This window comes from Macrotis lagotis, chromosome 1 (genome assembly GCF_037893015.1).
Source record: "Macrotis lagotis isolate mMagLag1 chromosome 1, bilby.v1.9.chrom.fasta, whole genome shotgun sequence".
NCBI lineage: Eukaryota > Metazoa > Chordata > Mammalia > Peramelemorphia > Peramelidae > Macrotis > Macrotis lagotis.
Window position 1 is genome coordinate 251526302 of NC_133658.1, and position 20809 is coordinate 251547110.

The 20809-nt window shown below is 34.2% G+C and overlaps 1 protein-coding gene across 13 annotated transcripts in view; it reads right to left on the bottom strand.

Annotated features, from left to right (window-relative positions):
• Window positions 1-20809, bottom strand: part of STAU1 (staufen double-stranded RNA binding protein 1) — a 65700-nt gene that overhangs the window by 15861 nt on the left and 29030 nt on the right. For 5 of the 13 annotated variants that reach the window (XM_074210205.1, XM_074210201.1, XM_074210202.1 and 2 more), the window contains 6 exons: window positions 19542-19824; window positions 17835-17959; window positions 14859-15063; window positions 12336-12474; window positions 11323-11488; window positions 1922-2020 (listed from right to left, as the gene is read on the bottom strand). In XM_074210205.1, the coding sequence (XP_074066306.1) occupies window positions 1922-2020; window positions 11323-11488; window positions 12336-12474; window positions 14859-15063; window positions 17835-17959; window positions 19542-19740 (933 nt within the window). In that variant the 5' untranslated portion in view covers window positions 19741-19824. Of the gene's footprint in view, window positions 1-1921; window positions 2021-11322; window positions 11489-12335; window positions 12475-14858; window positions 15064-16036; window positions 16098-17834; window positions 19825-20809 lie in introns of those variants that run through there. The other 8 variants (XM_074210207.1, XM_074210206.1, XM_074210214.1 and 5 more) reach the window with 6 other exon arrangements.

Consider the following 20809-nt stretch of genomic DNA (forward strand, 5'->3'; position numbering starts at 1 on the left):
TAAATTCATGGCTCCATTTGTATATCTCAGGAAAATTTTCCAGTGATTCTTTATTATATAATCAACTTTTTGCTCAAATATCAGATGCAGCTTCATCATTCTGAACTTTTACTTTTTAAAAATTTCCTCAACTAAGTGCTATGAACACATGTCTCGATACTAATGCCTTCTAGTGACCCTAGTAGACAATTGTATCACACTGCTATCTACATTTGCAAATGTACTATGAACATTTAAGCTCTATATAAGTTTTATTGAAGAATCACATTATTTAGGTCACTCTAGCCTTTTCTACATTAATATTTTATTTAGCCTAGTTTTCTAATTTAGCCTGCATTTGGATCAAAAATTAATTTAGCTAGAAAAATAAACTGTCAAAGTATTAATTTTCTGTTATGTGTTAATATGAGGCACTAAAATATGATAAGAGTATAAAAGAATTGTGAGCTTTTAAATAATTATACTGAAGCACTCAAAGCAGTACAGTTTTGAGTTTTTTTAAAAAAAGGGTTTGATGGTTAAAAAAAAAAATTTAAAACTCCAAAGGGAGTTCCTACAATTTCACAAATGTAAATAAAATAAGGTTAGTGTTAGAAGTAGGATTAAAGTTAGATGCTGGGGCTACATTTGGTAAAATACCAAATCATGTGTGCTGAAAAAAATGTTGTTTTAGTAAGAACTAAGAATTTTGCAAGAGAGTGAAGTATAGCTTATTTTTAAGATGGAAAAAGACATTCAGAAACTGTACATTTCCTTATCATTAAAATGACAAGCATTTATCTAAATTTTTTTTACTTCATAGTACAGTATTTGATCAAAGTTGAGAATTTCTTTGAAAGTCTACATTAACTATTTTCAATCTTAAAGGTGAAAATGGAAAAAAATGTGGAGGTATTCAGGAACATTTTTAAAAAAAATTAAAGCTCTGAAACGTCATTTTAAGATTAGGAGACAAATGAAGAAAAAGAAATTATGCTTTGCATATTCAGATATGAAAATGAAAACTAGGGGCAGCTAGGTGGCATAGTGGATAGCGCACAGGCCTTGGAGTCAGGAGTACCTGGGTTCAAATCCGGTCTCAGACACTTAATAATTACCTAGCTGTGTGGCCTTGGGCAAGCCACTTAACCCCATTTGCCTTGCAAAAAAAAAAAAGTAAAAAAAAATGAAAACTAAGAATTGTAAATACCGTTGGAAAATAAAAACCCTTTCTCTCTACCTTTCTAAATCAACTGAATTTACTGTATATTTTAAGTATAATATTGAATGTGTTTGCTTTCTATTTGGAATTTATTACAAAGAAATTTAAGCTTATGTAATTGGAAAGGTAGGGTATAATTCCTTTTTTTTTTTTTTTAGATTTTTCAAGGCAATGGCAATGGGGCTAAGTGGCTTGCCCAAGGCCACACAGCTAGGTAATTATTAAGTGTCTGAGGCCAGATTTGAACCCAGGTACTCCTGACTCCAAGGCTGGTACTCTATTCACTGCACCACCCAGCCACTCCAGGTATAATTCTTAAAAGCAATACATAAGTAGCTTTTTTTTCTTTCTTTCTTTTTTTCTTTAGATTTTTTTTTTTAAGGCAATGGGGTTAAGTGGCTTGCCCAAGGCCACACAGCTAGGTAATTATTAAGTGTCTTAGGTCAGATTTGAACCCAGGTACTCCTGACTCCAAGGCCAGTGCTCTATCCACTGTGCCACCTAGCCGCCTGTTAAGTAGCTTTTTAAAAAATGATTTCTCAAAAGGATCTTGAGGAACTTCTTAAAGACTTCACAAGAGAGTCTTGAGAAATAATTAAACTCCAAGGTTAAATCAAGGATTTCAAACTATACCAAAGTTTATAGTCTATCTTCACTTCCCCTAAATGAATATTTGAATATTTCTTAGTATGAACTTCATTCTTGCTTATTAAAGCTTACCTCAAAATTCACAGGCAAGTTCCGTTTAAGTGCAATCTCAAACACTTGGCTTATTTCAGATTTATTGAGATTTTCATCATCTGGTTCTCTTCCATTCACCTAGAAGATTAGTCATTTAAAAATAATCACATATTAAAGTTGTCAAGACACTTGTTTGATGAGTCCACAAATTAAAAGCCTTCAAGAAATTTTTGTCTTATGAGTATCACCATTGAATTGGCCAAAATAAAGCATAAACAATTTACTATTGTATTTGTAAATTAAGTCACAATTTATTAAACTCAAAGTTGTATTGTGTCTCAAAAATCTACCACCAGCAATCTACCTGGTTATGGTAAAAGTGTAAGTAGATCTCTTTGAACACTCTAGGAATTAAATTCCCCTGCAGACATGTGCCACTCCTGATGAAGGCAATGGCCTGATCACTAAATCTTCAATGGGCAACAGTAAACTAAATCTTATAATCCATTGAAAGACTGAAATGAAATTTTAGGGTTTTAGAGGATTTGGGGATCTGAAGTACTCATAGAGAATTGAAAAGTGGGCATGGAGAGAACAGTGAACAAATCAGAGGCTGTGATGTGATGCTGACAAGACTTCTTTTATTAATGTTCCATTAGCTAACTTTGGAATGCAAACTAATGCATTTTAAGAGTTTAATAATGACATAAGAAAATGGAAGATTTATTCAAATTGGAAAAGAGATTGAGAGAGCAATGTACTTGGAAAAGTTCACCATCACAATACAAATGTATGGTTACCTTTACCCTGTAAAGTCATTCAGCAAAAGATTTGGAAAATGATTGGGACTTTTGAAGACTAAAAATGTAACAAAAGAAACTTGGCTATAAAATGGTTATTTACTTTTTTTTAAATCTTAATTAGCAAGTCTAATGGCCTTTTTAGCAGGTGTCTTCCTTCTTGACTTCTCTAAACTCTGATACTTTCGATCATCTAGGTTATATATTCTTTTGTTTGGTTGGGGTTTTTTTTAGGTTTTTGCAAGGCAAATGGGGTTAAGTGGCTTGCCCAAGGCCACACAGCTAGGTAATTATTAAGTGTCTGAGGCCAGATTTGAATTCAGGTACTCCTGACTCCCAGGGCCAGTGCTCTATGCACTGCGCCACCTAGCGGCCCCTAGGTTATATATTATTTTAGTGGCAGGAAAATTTAAATATTTTATGTTCATTTTCCTTCTCTTGAAATGTTTCTGAAAGCAAGGCAGTACTCGATTAGAACCCAAAATCCCAGACCTTTAAATGAGGATAGACACCATAAGATCATATGGAAATCTCCATAGGCTGCCCAATATTTTATATGGGCTATACATTTCATTATTTCCATCAGGTAAACAATGAGACAATTAAGGGCAAGAGAATTTAAAACACATTGCCAATAGCAAACAAACTAGTAGCAAAGCTGAGATTAGAACTCAAGTGGATAAGTTATATATTACCCTAAAAAAAGTTTTAACTGTACAGTTAGATAAAATGAAAAATCTCAGTTTATTGCAGCTGAGACCATCACAAAGTTCCTAATCACGTTCTGAGTCGATAAATAAATGTTATTAACCTCCTCGGATTCTAATTCACATCTGATTTCACTATACTTTTGGCCCAGTCAAAATTATATTGTATGACATTTTTTGGTAGTTTATTAACTTAAACACATACTTCTATTTGGGGGGAGAAGAGTTTATCTCTTACAGAGTTACCTGGATAGGTTTTTTAGTATGAATTCTAAATCAAAGGATTCTAAAGGGATTCTGGGGGAAAAAGTATTAGTAATAAGATTATTTTAGTTTCTAGAAGAAATAATTACAAAATCTTTTGGGGGCTTTAGAGAAATGTTAGTGAAATTATTCTTTATTGTGTTCTTTAAAGGTGAATCAATTAAAAGAGAAAATGGATCTGGAGTCAAATAATATTAGTATTTTAGTATGAATCTCTGTTCCATGCTGACTACTAACTTGCCATGTGACCTTGGGCAAGCCATTTAGCTTCTCTGCGTTTCAGTTTCCTCATCTGTACGGTGTGGAGGCTGTATTAGATGACTTCTGAGTTCTTTTTCTTCACTAGATACACTAAATTTATACCAAATGACTTAGATATAAAAAAGACTTACTGAATCCTAAATTTTATCCTTAATTTAAAAAATTAACTCAATTCAACTCAATACTATCATCTACAACTTTGAAGAATCAGTGCTGGGTTATGGAACTTAAAAATACAATAGGGGGAGCGGCTAGGTGGTACAGTGGATAGAGCACCACCAGCCTTGGAGTCAGGAATACCTGAGTTCAAATCTGGCCTCAGATACTTAATAATTACCTAGCTGAGTGACCTTTGGCAAGCCACTTTAACCCCATTGCCTTGCAAAAACTAAAAAAAAAAAAAAAAAACCAAAAAAAAACCAAACAATACAGTAGGTGGTACAGTGGATGGAGCACTGACCCTGGAGTCAAGAGGACCTCAGTTCAAATCCGGCATCAGACACTTAATACTTACTAGCTGAGTGACCCTGGGCAAATTACTTAACTCCTTTGTCTTGCAAAAACAAACAAAAAATACATGTAGAACAGAAATCTGTACTCAAAAGAGTTCACAAACTTAGGGATGGAAGTCAAGTTAAGTATCATTTGCTAAGCTTCTATTAGGTGGCAATTACTGTATTTAGCTCAGCAATGATACACACACACACACACACACACACACACACACACACACCCATGATAGGAGAAAGAGTATGAAAGGCTATAAAAGAAAGGTTGATAAAGTATAGAGATTGCTTTTTATCTGGGGTAACAGGGTAGAAAAAGGTCAAGGAAGATTTCATAAAAGATGAATAATCCTGGACTTTTAGGGGAGATGTATGTTCTAGGATCAGGCATTAGAGTGAACAAAGAGAAGAGGATTAAAGAGGAAAGGATGAAAATGGGGGGGCAGAGAATAATCCAGTTTAGCTGGAATGTGGACTAAATAAAGGAAATCAGTGAGAGAAAAGGTTGAAAAGGAAGAACTAAACCAGATTGTCTTTGAATGTTAGAAGCAGTCTTTATTAACTTATCTAATGAAATATTAGCTTGCTTCAACATTCATCTAGAACTAAATCCTATACAGACTGGTCTACCCCAGCAAGAAGATGGTTTTATGATGGGCATCTGAAAGACTGCTATATCAGCAGTAGAACCAGGTAGACCATTCCTTTTCTAAACTCTTCAGTTAAGTAAGAGTGCTGACTAAGATAACATATTAACAATCTCAGGGTAACTACCCTCTGAGAACATATTGGCTATTATCATCTTGACAATGTAACCCAGTCTTAAACACAATAATATACAGTTGATGAAGCTGTAATTCAATTTGGAATTATGCAAGATAAGCAACTAAATTGTTAATTCTGCTTGATCTAGTTAACATTCCTACTACTAACATTCCTACTATATACCTCAAGGGAGTCAAAGATAGAAATAAGATCTACTACTTAGTAAAATATTCATAGCAGCACTCTTGGAGGTAGCAATGTCTTTCTCCAGAAGAACGGCCAAAAATGAATAAAATGTAACATTTTTCTGCAGTAAGAAATGACAAATATGAGAAATGTGGGAAGTGATTCACATAAAGTGATGCAAAGGAAGTAGAAGCAAAAGAATATCAAATATTATAAAGTTAAAGAAAAGATGAACTATAACTAAAGGGAAAACTCAATAAAGGTCCCAGAGAAGAAAGAAAGAAGTATACCTCCTCCTCCATGGCAGAGCTAAAGGGGGAAGATCAGGGTCCAATACTGCATATTTTGTCAGATACAAGATACATGTTGGATGTTTTGTCTTAATTGTTTTCTTTGTCAAAAGGGAGAGTTCATTGAGGATGGAAAATGACTATAATATACAGACAAAAAAGCATCAATAGAATATATTTTTGAATATATTTTGCAAGGCAATAGGGTTAAGTGGCTTGCCCAAGGCCACACAGCTAGGTAATTGTTAAGTGTCTGAGGCCAGATTTGAACTCAGGTACTCCTGACTCCAGGGCCGGTGCTCTATCCACTGCACCACCTAGCTGCCCCTAGAATATATTAAAAAAAAAAAAACCAAAAATAATCATTCTTGACCTAAAGTCAAGGATACCTTGAGAAATATGGAAATAGTGATGAAAACTAGACAACATGAAAAACAGCATGGTGAAGTGGTAGGTGAGCTGGACATCCCACCCAATCACATGCTTTAGTCAGGAAACCCAAGTTTAGTCCTATATCTTGAATTTTCTGTGTAGCCCTTGGCAAATCCAAAAATTTCTGAATCTTACTTCTTACAATTTCAAAATAATGGTGTTGAACTACCCTTAGGGGGAATTCAGCATAGTAAAATAGAACAAAATGCTAGATTTAGAAAAAAGAGAAATGGGCTTAGATTTCAGCTATACTACTTAATGACTATTTTACCTGAACTTTATCTCACTGTTATTTTGTTTTCACATCTATAAATTCAGGGAGCTGAACTAAATGATTTCTAAAGCCCCTTCAAGCTCTAAATATATGACCCTATATTCAATGATCCCATAAAAGACTGATTCATGGCTAAAGTTTTCTGTTTTATGCTTTTATTTCTGGTTACATCATCTTCCCACAAAAAAAAAAAGTTATCTTAGGCAAGAATAATTATTCAGCATAAGTAGGGTTTTTTTTTTGACTAACAGAGGAAAAGCTAAGCTTATGGCTACTGGCAATTATTACAATTTTAATGACAATAAATGAGATGGGAAGTGAATACTCTTGCCCTTTGCCAAGTCAACTACAGTCTACCTACCTAATTTCTCAGGATTTGCTCCACTTTGTTCTAAACCTTTTGTCAGTGTACCTTAGAGCTAAACATCAGCCTCATTCCACGATATAAGTAGACAGATGTGTCATATTGATGACTAAAATGATCCCTTGATATAGATTAAGTTTGTAAAATGAACAGAAATGTGCTAACTTTCATAATTACTAACAGATAGTAAGACAGTTAATTGAGAACTGGTTCCAGAGTTAGTTTGAATCCACAAACTGGTTCTTGTTGCCCTGGGCATGTCACTTAATTTCTCAGTATTCTGAACAATTCTCTAGAACTTGTTAAATTTCACAGAAGTGACTGATCTGTATTCGTTAAAGGAGTTCCCTCTTCTGGAAGATGCTTTCATCTACATCAATGAAAATATAAAATATATATCAAACCATACAAATTACAAATCCCATGTTTCTGTAAATCACTAAGAAAAATGAAAAATAAAACTCTTCGATTTCATCTCATACTCAAAAAATTATACTCGGAAAAAAACAGCTATAAACAATCAATATGGGAGGGGCTTTGGGAAGAAAGTATACTAATACAGGTCCATGTCCATCATGGAAAGCAATTTGAAATTAGGTGTGTGTGTGTGTGTGTGTGTGTATGTATTATGTATATATGAAATACCAAAATATCCATCAAAAAAAATTTTGTGGTAGTAAAGAACTAGCAAAAAGAGAATACCACTGATTGAAAAATTGGCTAAACAGTATGTGGTACATGAATGTAATGGAATATTATTGTGCCATGAGAAAAGAAACATGGAAAGGTTTATGTAAATCAACACAGTGAAATAATCATAACCAGGAATATCACATATACAACTATAACAACATAAATGTAGAAAACAGACAGTTGAAAATATTATATGATACAATGATGACCAAGTCTAATCCAGGAAAAGTTGAGAACATGTACCTTAACTCCATCAATTGGAGAAGTGAGAAGAAAATATTGCATTTACAACAGGTGACATGCCATTTGGTTTTGCTGAACTATTTTTTATTTTTTATGCTTCTTCACCTTCAAATCCCTTCCACCTACCTTAGTTCAGCAAAACTAACCAATATATTAACTAAGATTGTCAGTTTATGATAAACAGTTTGGCAAAAACTAAATATAAACTAATATCTCATACCTTATACCAAAATAAGGTCAAAATGGGTCTGTAATTTAGATATAAAAAATGATTCTCATAAGCAAATCAAGAGAGCAAGGAATATTTTACCTTCTAGACTTATGCATAATGGAAGAACTTATGGTGACACAAAAATGTATTAGAAGTCATAAAATGGATAATTTTGATTCATCAAATTAGTAAGTTTTTGCACAAACAAAACCAATGCAATCAAGATTGGAGGGGAAGGCGGCAGCTAGGTGGCGCAGTGGATAGAGCACCAACCCTAGAGTCAGGAGGACCTGAGTACAAATTTGACCTCAGATATTTAATAATTACCTAGCTGTGTGACCTTAGGGAAGTCATTTAACCCCATTGCCTTGCAAAAAAAAAAAAGAAAGAAAGAAAAAGGATAAAAAAAGACTGAAGAAAAAACAAGACATTGGGGAAATGTTTTACAAAAAAAGTTCTCATTTCTCGAATATATAGAGAACTGATTCAAATTAATAAGGATATGAATCATTCCCCAGTTGCTAAATGGTCAAAGGATATGTGAAAAACGCAATTTTCGGATGAAAAAAATCAAAGGTAACTAAAGTCATATAAAAAAGTTCTAAATCACTACTGATTAAAAAAATGCAAATTAAAACAACTTTGAAATACCATTTCACATCTATCAGATGGGCTAACATGACAGAAAAGGAAAATGACAAATATTGAAGAGGCTATGGAAAAACTGGAACAACAATGTACTCTTGGTAGAGTTGTAAACTGATCCAATCATACTGGAGTGCATTTTAGAACTATGCCCAAGGGGTTATAAAAAAATTACACATTTAGGCAGCAATACCACTACTGGGTTTGTATTCCAAAGAGATTTTTAAAAAAGGAAAAGAAAAAGGAAAGAAATCTATATGTACAAAAATATTTTAGCTGGCAAAGAATTGGAAATTCAGGGGATGCCCATCAATTGTAGAACTGCTGAAAAAGTTGTGGTTTATGATTGTGATGAAACACTTAATTGTGCTTAAAGAAATGATGAGGATACTTTCAGAAAAATGTGGGAAGCCTTTTATGAACTGATCCAAGAACCAGGAAAATACTGAACATGGTAATGACAATGTTGTACTATGAGCAACTGTGAATGACCTAACTTTTTTCAGTAAAATAATGATCCAAAATAATTCTGAAGGACTTATGATGAAAAAAGTTTATCAGCTCTGGAGAAGAACTGATGGAGTTGGAATGTAGATTAACATACTTTTTTAAAAATTTTATTATTCTTGATTTTTTGGATTGTATTTTTTCTTTTGTAACAAGAATATGGAAAGTTTTGTTTAACTGTATATATGTAATATATATCAAATTACTTGGCTTTTTAGAGAAGGGCAAGCAGAGGGAGGTAGGGAGAGATGGAAAATTTTAATAAACAAATGTTAAAAAAATTTTGTTTATATGTAGCTAGGGGGCAGGGGGAAGACTGCCAGCATAAATAATGTTTCCCAAAGAGGAGGGGGATATATTCTTTCAAGCCTTCTTTTGAGGTCAAACCTGGTCGATATAACTGCAATTTTTAGAGGTGTTTTTCCTATTTACACCGTTGCAAATCACTCTATATGTTGTTTTCTTGGTTTTTCTTACTTCACTTGGCATCAATTCTAGAAGTCTTTTTTTGTCTGTATTCTTCATATCCATTGTATTATCTCATGTAACTGTATACCACAATCTGTTTAAACATTCAATGGACATCTTCTTGGTTTCCATTTTTCTCGCTAATTCAGTGTACCATAAGTGATAAGATTTATATAGCCCCCATTAGGAGCTAGGCACTATGTTAAGCACTTTACAAATATAATCTTAATTGATCCTAAATACAACTCTGGAAAAGTTGTATCACATTTTACAGATAAGGAAAGTCAGACTAACAATGGTTAAGTAACTAACTCAACATCATACAGTTAGTAAAATGTCTGAAGTCAGATTTGAATACTGGTCTTCCTGACTCCCAGTTGAATGCTTTATCCATTTCACAACCTAGCTGTCATATTGTATTTATGTTTTGGTTCATAAGAACTTTTGTTCTGTCTTTAGTGTCCTTAAGCTATGACATCTCTGCATCAAAGAGCATGGACATTTATTTTTTTATTGATAAAAAATTTTTAATTATAAGTTTTTCCTGGGGCGGCTAGGTGGCGTAGTGGATAAAGCACCGTCCTTGGAGTCAGGAGTACCTGGGTTCAAATCCAGTCTCAGACACTTAATGATTACCTAGCTGTGTGGCCTTGGGCAAGCCACTTAACCCCATTTGCCTTGCAAAAACAAAAAAACAAACAAACAAAAATAAGTTTTTCCTTCATCTGCATTTCCTAATTTTCTCCTCCTTTATTTCACCATGAGAGCCATTCCTCACAACAAAAAATGAAAAAGCAAAACCAACATTTTGAAATATCTAATACTGTAGGTAGTGTTCCATATCCACAGTCCTGTTTCTGCAAAGAAGGAAAGTGCCTTTTCATATCTCTTTTGTGGGGTCATTTATTATAGGTTATTCCTGCACATTGATTTAATTGAAAAAGTACATTCTTTTCAGATAGAAAATGCAAAGATGCCCCCACACACCACCCCCAACCAACAGCTTCCCTTATTTTATTTGCACTGGTTTTGTTCATGAAATTTTATAATTCATATTACAGAAATGTTATAGTATATCTTTTGTAAAAAGAGAAGCAAGCAGAGGGAGGCAAGAACTCTTTAGTCAAGAACTCTTCTCTTGGTCAGAGCTATGAAAGACATCTTTTTCCTCTTCTGATTCTTTAAATGGCATTACCCTTTTATATTTACATTAAGGTCACAAATCCATTTTGAACATACTGTGTATGTGATAAAGATGCTGGTCAAAACCTAATTCCAACAAAACTATTTTCCAGTTGATGTTATCTTTGTTTATAAGGGAAGGTACAAAACATATCTGGAAAAAATCATGGGGGCAGCTGGGTGGTGCAATGGATAGAACACTGGCCCTGAAGTCAGGTGTACCTGAGTTCAAATCCAGCCTCAGACATTCAATAATTATCTAGCTGTGCGGTCTTGGGCAAGCCACTTAACCCCATTTGCCTTGCAAAAAAAAAAAAAAGCAACCTAAAAAGAATTTTCTATGGTTTCTTCTGTCATCACGGTAAATAAATGGAAGAACACAAAGTCACAAGAATATCTATAACATTTACTACCTTAGAACATATTAACCATTCACAACTCTATTGTGTCACATAGCAAGAGATTATTCCTTAAGGTTAAGGGTCTTCCATGGAAATACTAGAAATGGCATGAAAAAAAGGGCCAGATTTCAAAGCTTTCCATAAGTACTAAGAAATCATTAGCATTTTTCAGAGAGTAAATGCATAACAGAAAAGCAGATGAGGAAAGATAAATAGACAAAAATGTTAATGAGATCCTTACCTCTGGTTTCTCAGGCAGGGGCTCATTCTGCAAGATTTTCAGTGCCTTTGCAGCTGCATCATGCTTTGCTGCTTGTCTTGTTCGTCCTTTCCCATTAAATTGCTGTCCTCCAATGGAAAGTTCAACTTGATAAAGTAAAGGTGGAACAGGAAATGGATAAAAGTACCTAAGGAAAAAAAAATCAGGAAATGGTTATGAGAAGAAGGGGAAAGGAAGTTTCATTTCCAAGATATCTAAGAAAATGAAATTCAAAATATTTCATTCTTCAAAATTTCTCTAGAGGTGCAACCTGTTAAATTATAAGGATTTATATGGATATGATAAAAGAGGTCATACAGTATTAATTCTTTAAAATAGGGCTAAGCTAAAAACTTACCTTACAAGATGCTGTGAGAATTAACATGATATGTTTTAGAAATGGTTAAATATAAGTCGTAATTTCCTTGAAATTCTGTAACTCTATTTTTTACTAGATGACTAGTTTTAGGAACCATCCTTTAAAATGGCCTGGCCTGAAAGAAAAATGGACTACTGGCTGCTGCTTAAACTTAATGGTATTGACTGAGATAAGTAGAAACTGATACTGCTTTTTTGTTGACAACTGGAAATCCAATTTAAAGTCATTTTCATGTTTAATTAACATTTAAGTTATTCCCTGCACCATGAAGCACACCATTTGTAAAAGGAATGTGAGTAATAAATAATAATTAAGAACTTAATAAATGTTAAGAGCTTTTGGTATTTACTGAAACAGTCTTCAAATGTGATTTATGGTCATGGAAGTCAGGCACAACAAAGGTGAGCTTTCCAGACTTAAGAGTCCACATGCTCTTTCCAAAGCCAGCTTTTGCAAGAGTCTCAAGACATTTTCAAAAGCATGCAAAAAAATGAATTTCAAAACATGGAAAGCCTGGGAAGGCCTGAAGCAATCCTGTCTTATCTATGCCATCTTATCTAAAGGTTTATTTATATTTTAAGGATACAGCATAAATGTCTTATCTAGAGAAACATACCGTGGGGGATAGGCACCTCCTCTCATATTATAGTTATAGGTGGACTGCATTCTTGTGTAGGGATCAACAGGCTTGTACATTGGTTTTTTCCCAAGTTTCATGCAAAGTGCATTTAGTTCCACTGTTGGGGTTACACTGTCTGAAATACAAAACATGAAGAATTATTTTTCTCACATTAGAATAACTTCAGTTTATTAAGTCATCAAGAGTGGCATGCTATAAGCTAATTAGATTCTTAAAATAAGGTACAAGTATTTCAACCGTAGTCACCTCAAATCAGGAAACAGAATAATTTACTGTGATTTCTCCACCACACAGAGAGTTAATATCAGAAAACTCTATTAGTATGTTAGCAATTTAGTGTATGTAGCTTATCAATTTCAGAAATTAATGACAGATACACAGTGCTAGCTATTGGAAGCTTAAGTTCTACTGCAAGTCAAATCACATTATCGAAGTATAATAGTATCTTAGAATTTTTCCTCATAATAACCTAAAATCTCTAATTTCTATTAATCATATTTTCTTCTGGAACCAAGTGGCATTAAGTTTAGTCTCTCACCTCAAAGATCTGAGAAGAGTCATGAGATTTTCTCCAATTCTCTTGTCTCAATACTAAAAATTACATGTGTCTTAAGTCTCAGAGAGCAGTTTCAAGGCTCCCATACCATCCTGTCACCCTCCCCTGAACACATTCCAGTTTGTCCAGATTCCTCTTGAAATGCTGAATCTTAAAAAGGACACATTATTCCAGATGTGGTTCTAAGTAGTACATAATCCAAGACTATCATCTCTCTTGCTCTAACACTAGTTGTTTATTAGTGAAGCCTGAGATTAAATTCATTTTTTTAATCTCCAAGAACTGTTTAAATTATTTTGTGAAATCTATTATGGCTGATATTATTTAAAATAATGGAATCATTTGAGACTTGGAAGCAGAACATTTGACTTGCAGTATACTTTTTAAAGAAGAAGTTCCAATCACTTTTTGTACAAAAGAGCTAAGTAGAATTTTAGTCAAAATCATAATTATCTTTAAAAATATATGCTATTCTTTTCCAAAAAGGTTTCCTTTTCCAAATGACAAATATTGGAAGAGATGTAGGAAAATTGGGATACTAAGGCACTGTTGGTGGAGTTGTGAAGTAATCTGACCACACTGCAGAGCAAATCTGGAACTTTGCCCAAAGGACTATCAAAAATGTGCATATATCCTATGACTCAGAAATACCACTACTATATCTGTATTCCAAAGAGATTTAAGAATAAAAAGGGAAAGAACCTATATGTACAAAAATATTTATAGAAGCTCTATTTATGTTAGTAAAGAATTGGAAACTGAGGGATGCCCAATAACTGGACAATGGTTGAACAAATTTTGGTATATGATTGTGATGGAATATTATTGTGCTATAAGAAACACAAGTTGAATGCTTTCAGAAAAATCTGGAAAGATTTACATGAACTGATGCAAAGTAAAATAAGCAAAACCAGGAAAACTTTATACACAGTAACAGCAATATTATACAATGATCAACTGTCAATGATTTAGTTGATCCCAGCCAAACAAAGATCCAAGACAATTCTGAAGAACTATGAAGAAAAATGTTATGAACCGCTAGAGAAAGAACTGATGGAATCTGAATGCAGATCAAAGTATACTGTTATTTTGATTTCTTTATTTTTCTTGGGTTTTTTCTATTTATCTTTTATATCATGTCTACTATGGAAATATTTTGTATGACAGCACATGGATAATCTTTATCAAGAGGGAGGGGAGGAAGAGTGGAGAGAATCTAGAACTCAAAATTGTACAAAAAAAGGTTAAGCATTATTTTTACATATAATTTTTTTTAAAGAATTAAACTACAATTTTTTTCCTTTTCTAAGTTTATAATCCTCTGATTAGTTATCAAAGAAAATAAACTTTAGACATTAAAAAAAATCAGAGTCTAAATCATGTTTAAGAATAGCTATTTTACAACAGCCCCAGAAAATACCATCAATGACAAACATTCCTTTTCTAAAAGAAAAAAAAAATTCAAATCCAAAATGTACCTTCTTTAAATAGTTTGAGAATGAGAATGAAAATTATGGGACTGTTGAATGTAAGAGGCATTTAAACATAAATCCAAATTTTACACTAAATTTTAAATTTAACTATCATTCCTCTCCCCTCTTTACTGTGCTCCAAAATGATTATTTTGTAGTTCATTCAAGCTTTGTATCAAATCATTAAAACAGACTGATATAAAGAACCAATTAGCTTTAAGAGTTAAGGATTCAAAGTAAAAATACTGACAAGCTTCCTTGAATTTATTTCTATGTGCAAAGAGACTGAATTTATTTTGATGAACTCAAGGTTTATATATTACTAATGGCGTATACTCATGGACTGTATATGAGGCCTGTAGATTTAAGATAAAGGTTTCCTCTAAAAGTGAAGTTTGCCATTGATAGGGTATAATCCGTGCTTTCAAGATGATTAGTTAAACAATATTCATATACATACTAAATGGGTACCTCTAGACACACTTTTGAAAGGAACCTGTCTTGGCCCACGCATAATACCTGGATTCCTTCCTTCGCTACGAATAGGGCGTGCTGTTGGTTTAGGAAATTTTGTTCCTTCCAAAGCTTTGGCAGCAGCTGAGTGTTGGGCTTTTTTAATACTAGTTCCTTCAGCTTCCCAGTGCTGGTCTCCAAGTGTCAGCTGTACTGTAAATACCTACACATGAAAATGGTGAGTTCTCAGTCCTTGATGTCTGATATCATTTTGAATATATCACCTGGACTTTACTGCCTTGGCCAAAAGGACCTGAATTTTTCCATGTATCCTTCTCCCCCAACCCATTAATATCTTGGGGGGGGGGGGGAAGGCTATGGCCATAAGAGTAAAACATGCCATGGGAAAAGAACTATGCTCTTGAAAGCTGGATGAAAGTAAAGGGTGGGGGTGGGGGGGGAAGGATAAAAATATTCTCCCAAAGGTTTAACTCCAACTCTCATCATTCAAAAGACATTAATCTTTTGAATGAGTTCTTCTAACCACCCACCATGACTCAGAATTTTTTAACTTTATTTAGACACGGTTGTCTCAAACAATAAATGTCTGTTTTGATTCTATAATGTTCATAGACCTTGGCCTGAAAATACAACTCCATCAGGACCAGGGTTTGAACCAATCTGGGAACAAATTATAAATTTTGTCTAATAATTTCCTTAAAGACTCCACATAAAACCAAAACAAAACGGTAGCATCTACAGGTAGTTTAGATTTTCACAAAAATTCAGATGCACCGTCAGCAAAATTCTCTCTTAAGACCATAACAATTTTAATCACAAGTGGGTACTGAAACAACTCATCCTATCCTCTGCATGCTATCATGGTAGCAAGCTTCCTTTCTCCTTTTTAAGTACAAAACTGATCCCATCATGCATACCCACTCTTTTAAATAAGGTGATGCTATTAATTTCATCACTAAATTTTACATTTGTTAAAACTCTTCATATATACTTCAGAATTTATCAATGAATTTATCAATAACATTGAAAAATACTTTCAAATTTTGTTTTCATCCCATAACTATAAAACAAAACAAAAAACCCTCTTGCCTAAAACTAGCATTATGGGGCAATGCCAGTTCTATTGTGCTGAAAACATAAAAACTGGTAGGCCTAAGGGGATAGGGGCAACTTGCCTTCATTGTTGATTTTTCTTGCAGGTCTTAACTTCAGGATTCCCTCAGTGCAGAGCTTCCACTACCAGGGGAAAAAAATTAAAGAGTCCTTCACCCCCCTTGAAACATCAGGTGTCTCCTACATATTTGCTGCAGTTCCTGAGGTTAATAATCATTAAAGTGCCAACAGCATATACTCATAATCCAGGCTGGCCTGGCAAGGCAAATAGCACCAATCTGCAACAGCTATGAAATCCCAGGGTCATTTTGGTGATCCTTGCATGGAAAGGCATTGAAGGGGTAAGGACTAAAAAGAAAAGTTAATTTCATTAACAGTCTCATCTCTCTCCAGGACTTCCCCATCCAGCGCTGCTTCCATTCTGTTGGATTCTGTTGTGTTATTATAGAGATAGTTTCATCCTTGTGGTATTTCATAGCTAGTGCTGGTAGTGAACTGAAGTTTAAACCTCATTTTTGATAGAGTTAAAAGTACCTAAAACTCACTGGCCCTCTTAAGGGCGAAGGCGAAACACCAAACTGTTAGAGCAGACCTGAAAAACTGGGTGACCAAAGAACCATATGTCTTATCTCTTAACCAAGAATGTCCCAAAAGGTCTTTGCCCATTAACAATGGACTCCTGTCTTCCTGACAACATACATAATATCTCCCCTCCCCACCACCCTGCCCAAAATAAGCAAAGTAGTTAATAAAGGGAATCCCAAAGTTAAAGTCTGCAAAGAAAAATCCTGTAGGAGAGACATTGGTTATATAAGCTAACTGCCTTTCAAAACTGAAGATTAAAAAAAAAAATTATGCCCAAATGTAGTGTTATAACTGACTCTATAGGAAGTATAAATTTTCCATTTTGCTTAAATGTAAAATTTCTTTGACCTGTTGTTGACAAATACCAAGAAAACCGCCGAATTTCAATAATATAAGGTTTTATTTGAGGTTCTACATGTCAAGGAAATGAGGCACAGAGAAGTTAAATAACTTGCCCTAAATTATGTCAACTTTGCTGTAAAAGCTAATAGCAGAAAACTAGTGTCTCAGTTTCTTTTACCCTCTTATTCATTCTCTCCAAATATTAAAATGCTAAGGTCTCAGAAATAGGGAAATACCTAGATGTGCATCATGTTTCAAATCCGACAATTTATACAAACTCTTAATCAAGTTTAAAGGATTAAATACTGGTAGATAGATATTACAAATGATTAACATTCAAAAAGATGGTCAACTTAACATTATTTGTGGAAATAGGATGACAGTGATACCTAAAATCCACAGATAATCCAAATACTAATTTTTCCAACTAATTTCACCATTCTTCTTCAAACCTTTTACCAGAAGTGTCACCTGTTAAACAAAACTATTTTCTTCATCATCTCCTCACCCTTCCCTGCCTATGGTACAAGCTAATGAGATATGACATGACCAAAAGGCAGGCACAGTAGTTGCAAAAGGAGGAGAGACCAAGGGCTTGGATAATCCACACTGGAAACATTGATTGCCCTTAGACAAAAAAGTAAAAATGGATACTCAGAATCCTAACCACAAAAAGTTTATTAACTGAAACTTTAAAAAGTCAAATGGTTCCAATTCCTAAATCAAGTATACATTTCCTTTGGCCCAACTCTGCAAGGATGAAAAAGAAAGAAACTTGTCAAAAACCCATCTAAGAAATTGCTTTATTATTTCAGTGTCACTGACACCCTCTTAATAGCTTGAAAATACTCTTGTATCACAGCACCACTTACAACAGTAAGAGAAAACATTCCTGGTGGTTATAAATGCACAAGCAGTATGGACAATATTTACCTTAGAGTGAGCTGGACCTTGCTCACTCAAAAGCTTATACTCAGGCTGAATCTTGTTGAAACGGGCTAACTCATTCACAAGACACATTGGGGTTTTCTCTTTGGGGTTTGCCATGTTAGAAGGAACTGAAAAATAATGTAAGAGCATTGAAGTCAACTGCTGGTATGTAAGAATGATGCTTTCCCAGGGATATGAAAATCAAGGGAAAGCAAATCGAAGTTCTGAGTATTTATAGATAGATGAAACCATAAGCCCTACAGTAGGAGACAAACTCTGTTGTCTTTTCTGAACCAGTTAAAGATAGTTGATCTAGAAGATGTATCTTCAAAGGAGAGAGAATAGGAGTTTTAGTAGAATAAATAAGGCACACAGCAAGCAAGACATAGGATCAGCCATTGTAACCAAACAATGGAAGAATAAGGAAGTCTTTTTTTAGCAGACTCACTGCTTAGTGCATCACCTATTCTGCTGTTTCATGACAAGCAACATGCCAGTGCCACCTCTAAATCAGCACTGTGTTCGCCATTTTCCAGAAGTCATCATGCTAGGGGCACCTCCTGGTTTTTCCCCCTCTAGAGGCTGCTATTTCACAGATTTAGTAACTAATGCTATAAATTATATTAAGTGACACAGCCAGGACATGAGGAGTTTATGAAGTTAACGAGATTCAGATACAAGAATATGTCAGAAGAGAAAGCAAAAGATGCCAAAGGCATGAAATTCTTTTTCTTTTCCTTTTTTTAAGACCCTCTTACATGGCAAAATTTGGTGGGAAATGAATCATTTGGGGAATGTGACAAAGTCAAGAATAATATCTGGTGAGCTAGCTCAAGGAAGGCTAGAGCTAACACAGAAGAAGCCATGCAGATGAGAGAGGGAGAAGGAAATAGAGGGAACACCCAGAGAATAGACTGATAAAGCAAAGGAATAGAGAGAGAGTAAGGAGGAAATGTAAGGAGGATGCAGGATCTAAGAGATGTAATTCAAGGGACTTCTGTCATGGTAAACTGGCTCTGGTACAGAGTCATCTAGAGATACCTAGTTTGTTAGATTTGCTGCCCAAATATTTGGGAATTTTCATAAGATTTAATGTTTCAGATGTTACCTTACCATTATATGACTATCTTCAGCATATATTTTTGCTTTCCTAGAATACAGAGTTGAAGGCTTTGGGGATTCTTTGTAAATTTTTTTCTTAGCCACTCAGATCTGAAATGCACATCTCAGTACCTACCCTCTGCACTTAAATTTGCTTGTCCATAATCAAAATGCACAAATGTCATGGGGTCTCTCTTATATTTTTTCATAAAGTGCCAGACAGACCCTTACATTGGGATATTTCTCCCAAAAACATATTGAGGATCCTGTTTCTTTCTTTCCTTTTTTTTTAAAAAAAGCAGAAAAGATTTTCTATTGACTAATGAATCTCTAAAACTGTATGGTCAAATCCTTCGAGTAACCAACCTTTTATAAAGGACAATTTCTGGTGACATTGATTTCTTTTAACAACTTTGAAATCTTTTCTTTTAAAAAGGGTCTAAACAACCTAATATCTGGTCAATATTTTACTTCAAGGATAAAAGACAGGAGTTGGCTTCTTGAAGTAAACTTTTGCTACTGCTCTCTATATCTTCAAACTACTTATCAGGTCATAAAACAGGCTAAGAAAACAGTTGAAATAGAAGATACTTGGATTCATATGCTTACCTGCAGCTGCACTGGTGGATGTAATAGATGCAGAGGGTAAAGCAGAGTTTTGAATAGGTCTACCTGCATTTTCAGAGGGCAGAGAGCTAGTAGTAGAAGGAATACTCATCAAAGGCTGTGAGATAGTAGACTGGTTCTTGTTCAGTATTTGGCTCCCTGAAAGAGCAGCTGATGGGTTCTGAACTTGAACTTGAGACATGTTCACTTTCAACAAAAGTGAACAACTGCAGGTAAACAGCTTTCAGTGCAGGTTAATTCAGTGCTATGAAGTCTAAAGTTCTACCTAAAAGTTGCAAGGAAAAGAAAATAAAAAGATAAATTATAGAGGAGATATGTAATGCCAATATCCAGATAAAACTGGTGTTACCTACCCAACAAGGAAAAAGCCCAATTTTAGCCTGTGACTGGGCCACTTCATTAAAAATATGTGTTAAACAATTTAATAGGCTGATGTTTTATTTCTACTAGATGTACAGTAAACTGCCTATATTTGCAACTTTCTCACAGTTTAAAAATAAAATATTTTTTATGTATACATGTTCTACAATGACAGGTTTCATTTTTGCTCATTTCACTATTAGACTCATTGGAATACAGTAATTTGCAGTGGTGTTTATTTGAGAATTATAAACTGTCCACATACTTCCTAAAACTTTACAATGTAACTTTCAATTACTGAAATTACTGGAAATTTTATTTTCATATACCAATATGAAGAGAATTTTATTCTAAAGATTTGTAAGAAATTAAGAGCAAATTGAGTTTTCAAGTTTATTACAGGTGTGTCAATACTTTCAATTTGAAGAATCTTGTGCTCAGATACGAACCTTTCACCACTGTAAGTTGACAGAGGACACAGAGTTTGAATTTAGGTTATTTCTTTTCTTTGATGGTAACAGAACAAGTATCAACAATCTGAACTCATAAGCGTGTTCCCTAAGATTAGTTTGGGTTATTTACTGCAAGCAAAGTATTATGCACATTTTAATGTACAATTTCATGAGAAATAGATTGGAACAGATTATTCAAAGGGAAGATTATCAAAAGCAAAGTGGTGCTGGAGAAGAAGAGAAGAACAAGAATAGATAGAAGGCTTTGGAGTTTGGTTGTTTTCTGGGTAGTTTAGAATTGAAAAGATCTTCATGTGATAAGTAAAGAGTACTTTGAAAATGTTATGCTATTTCTGATCAAATTAGAATTCATTCATTAAAAAAGGACATTTTTTGTGGCCTTCCAGCTAAATAATGACTTAAGCACTTAGCAGGTCT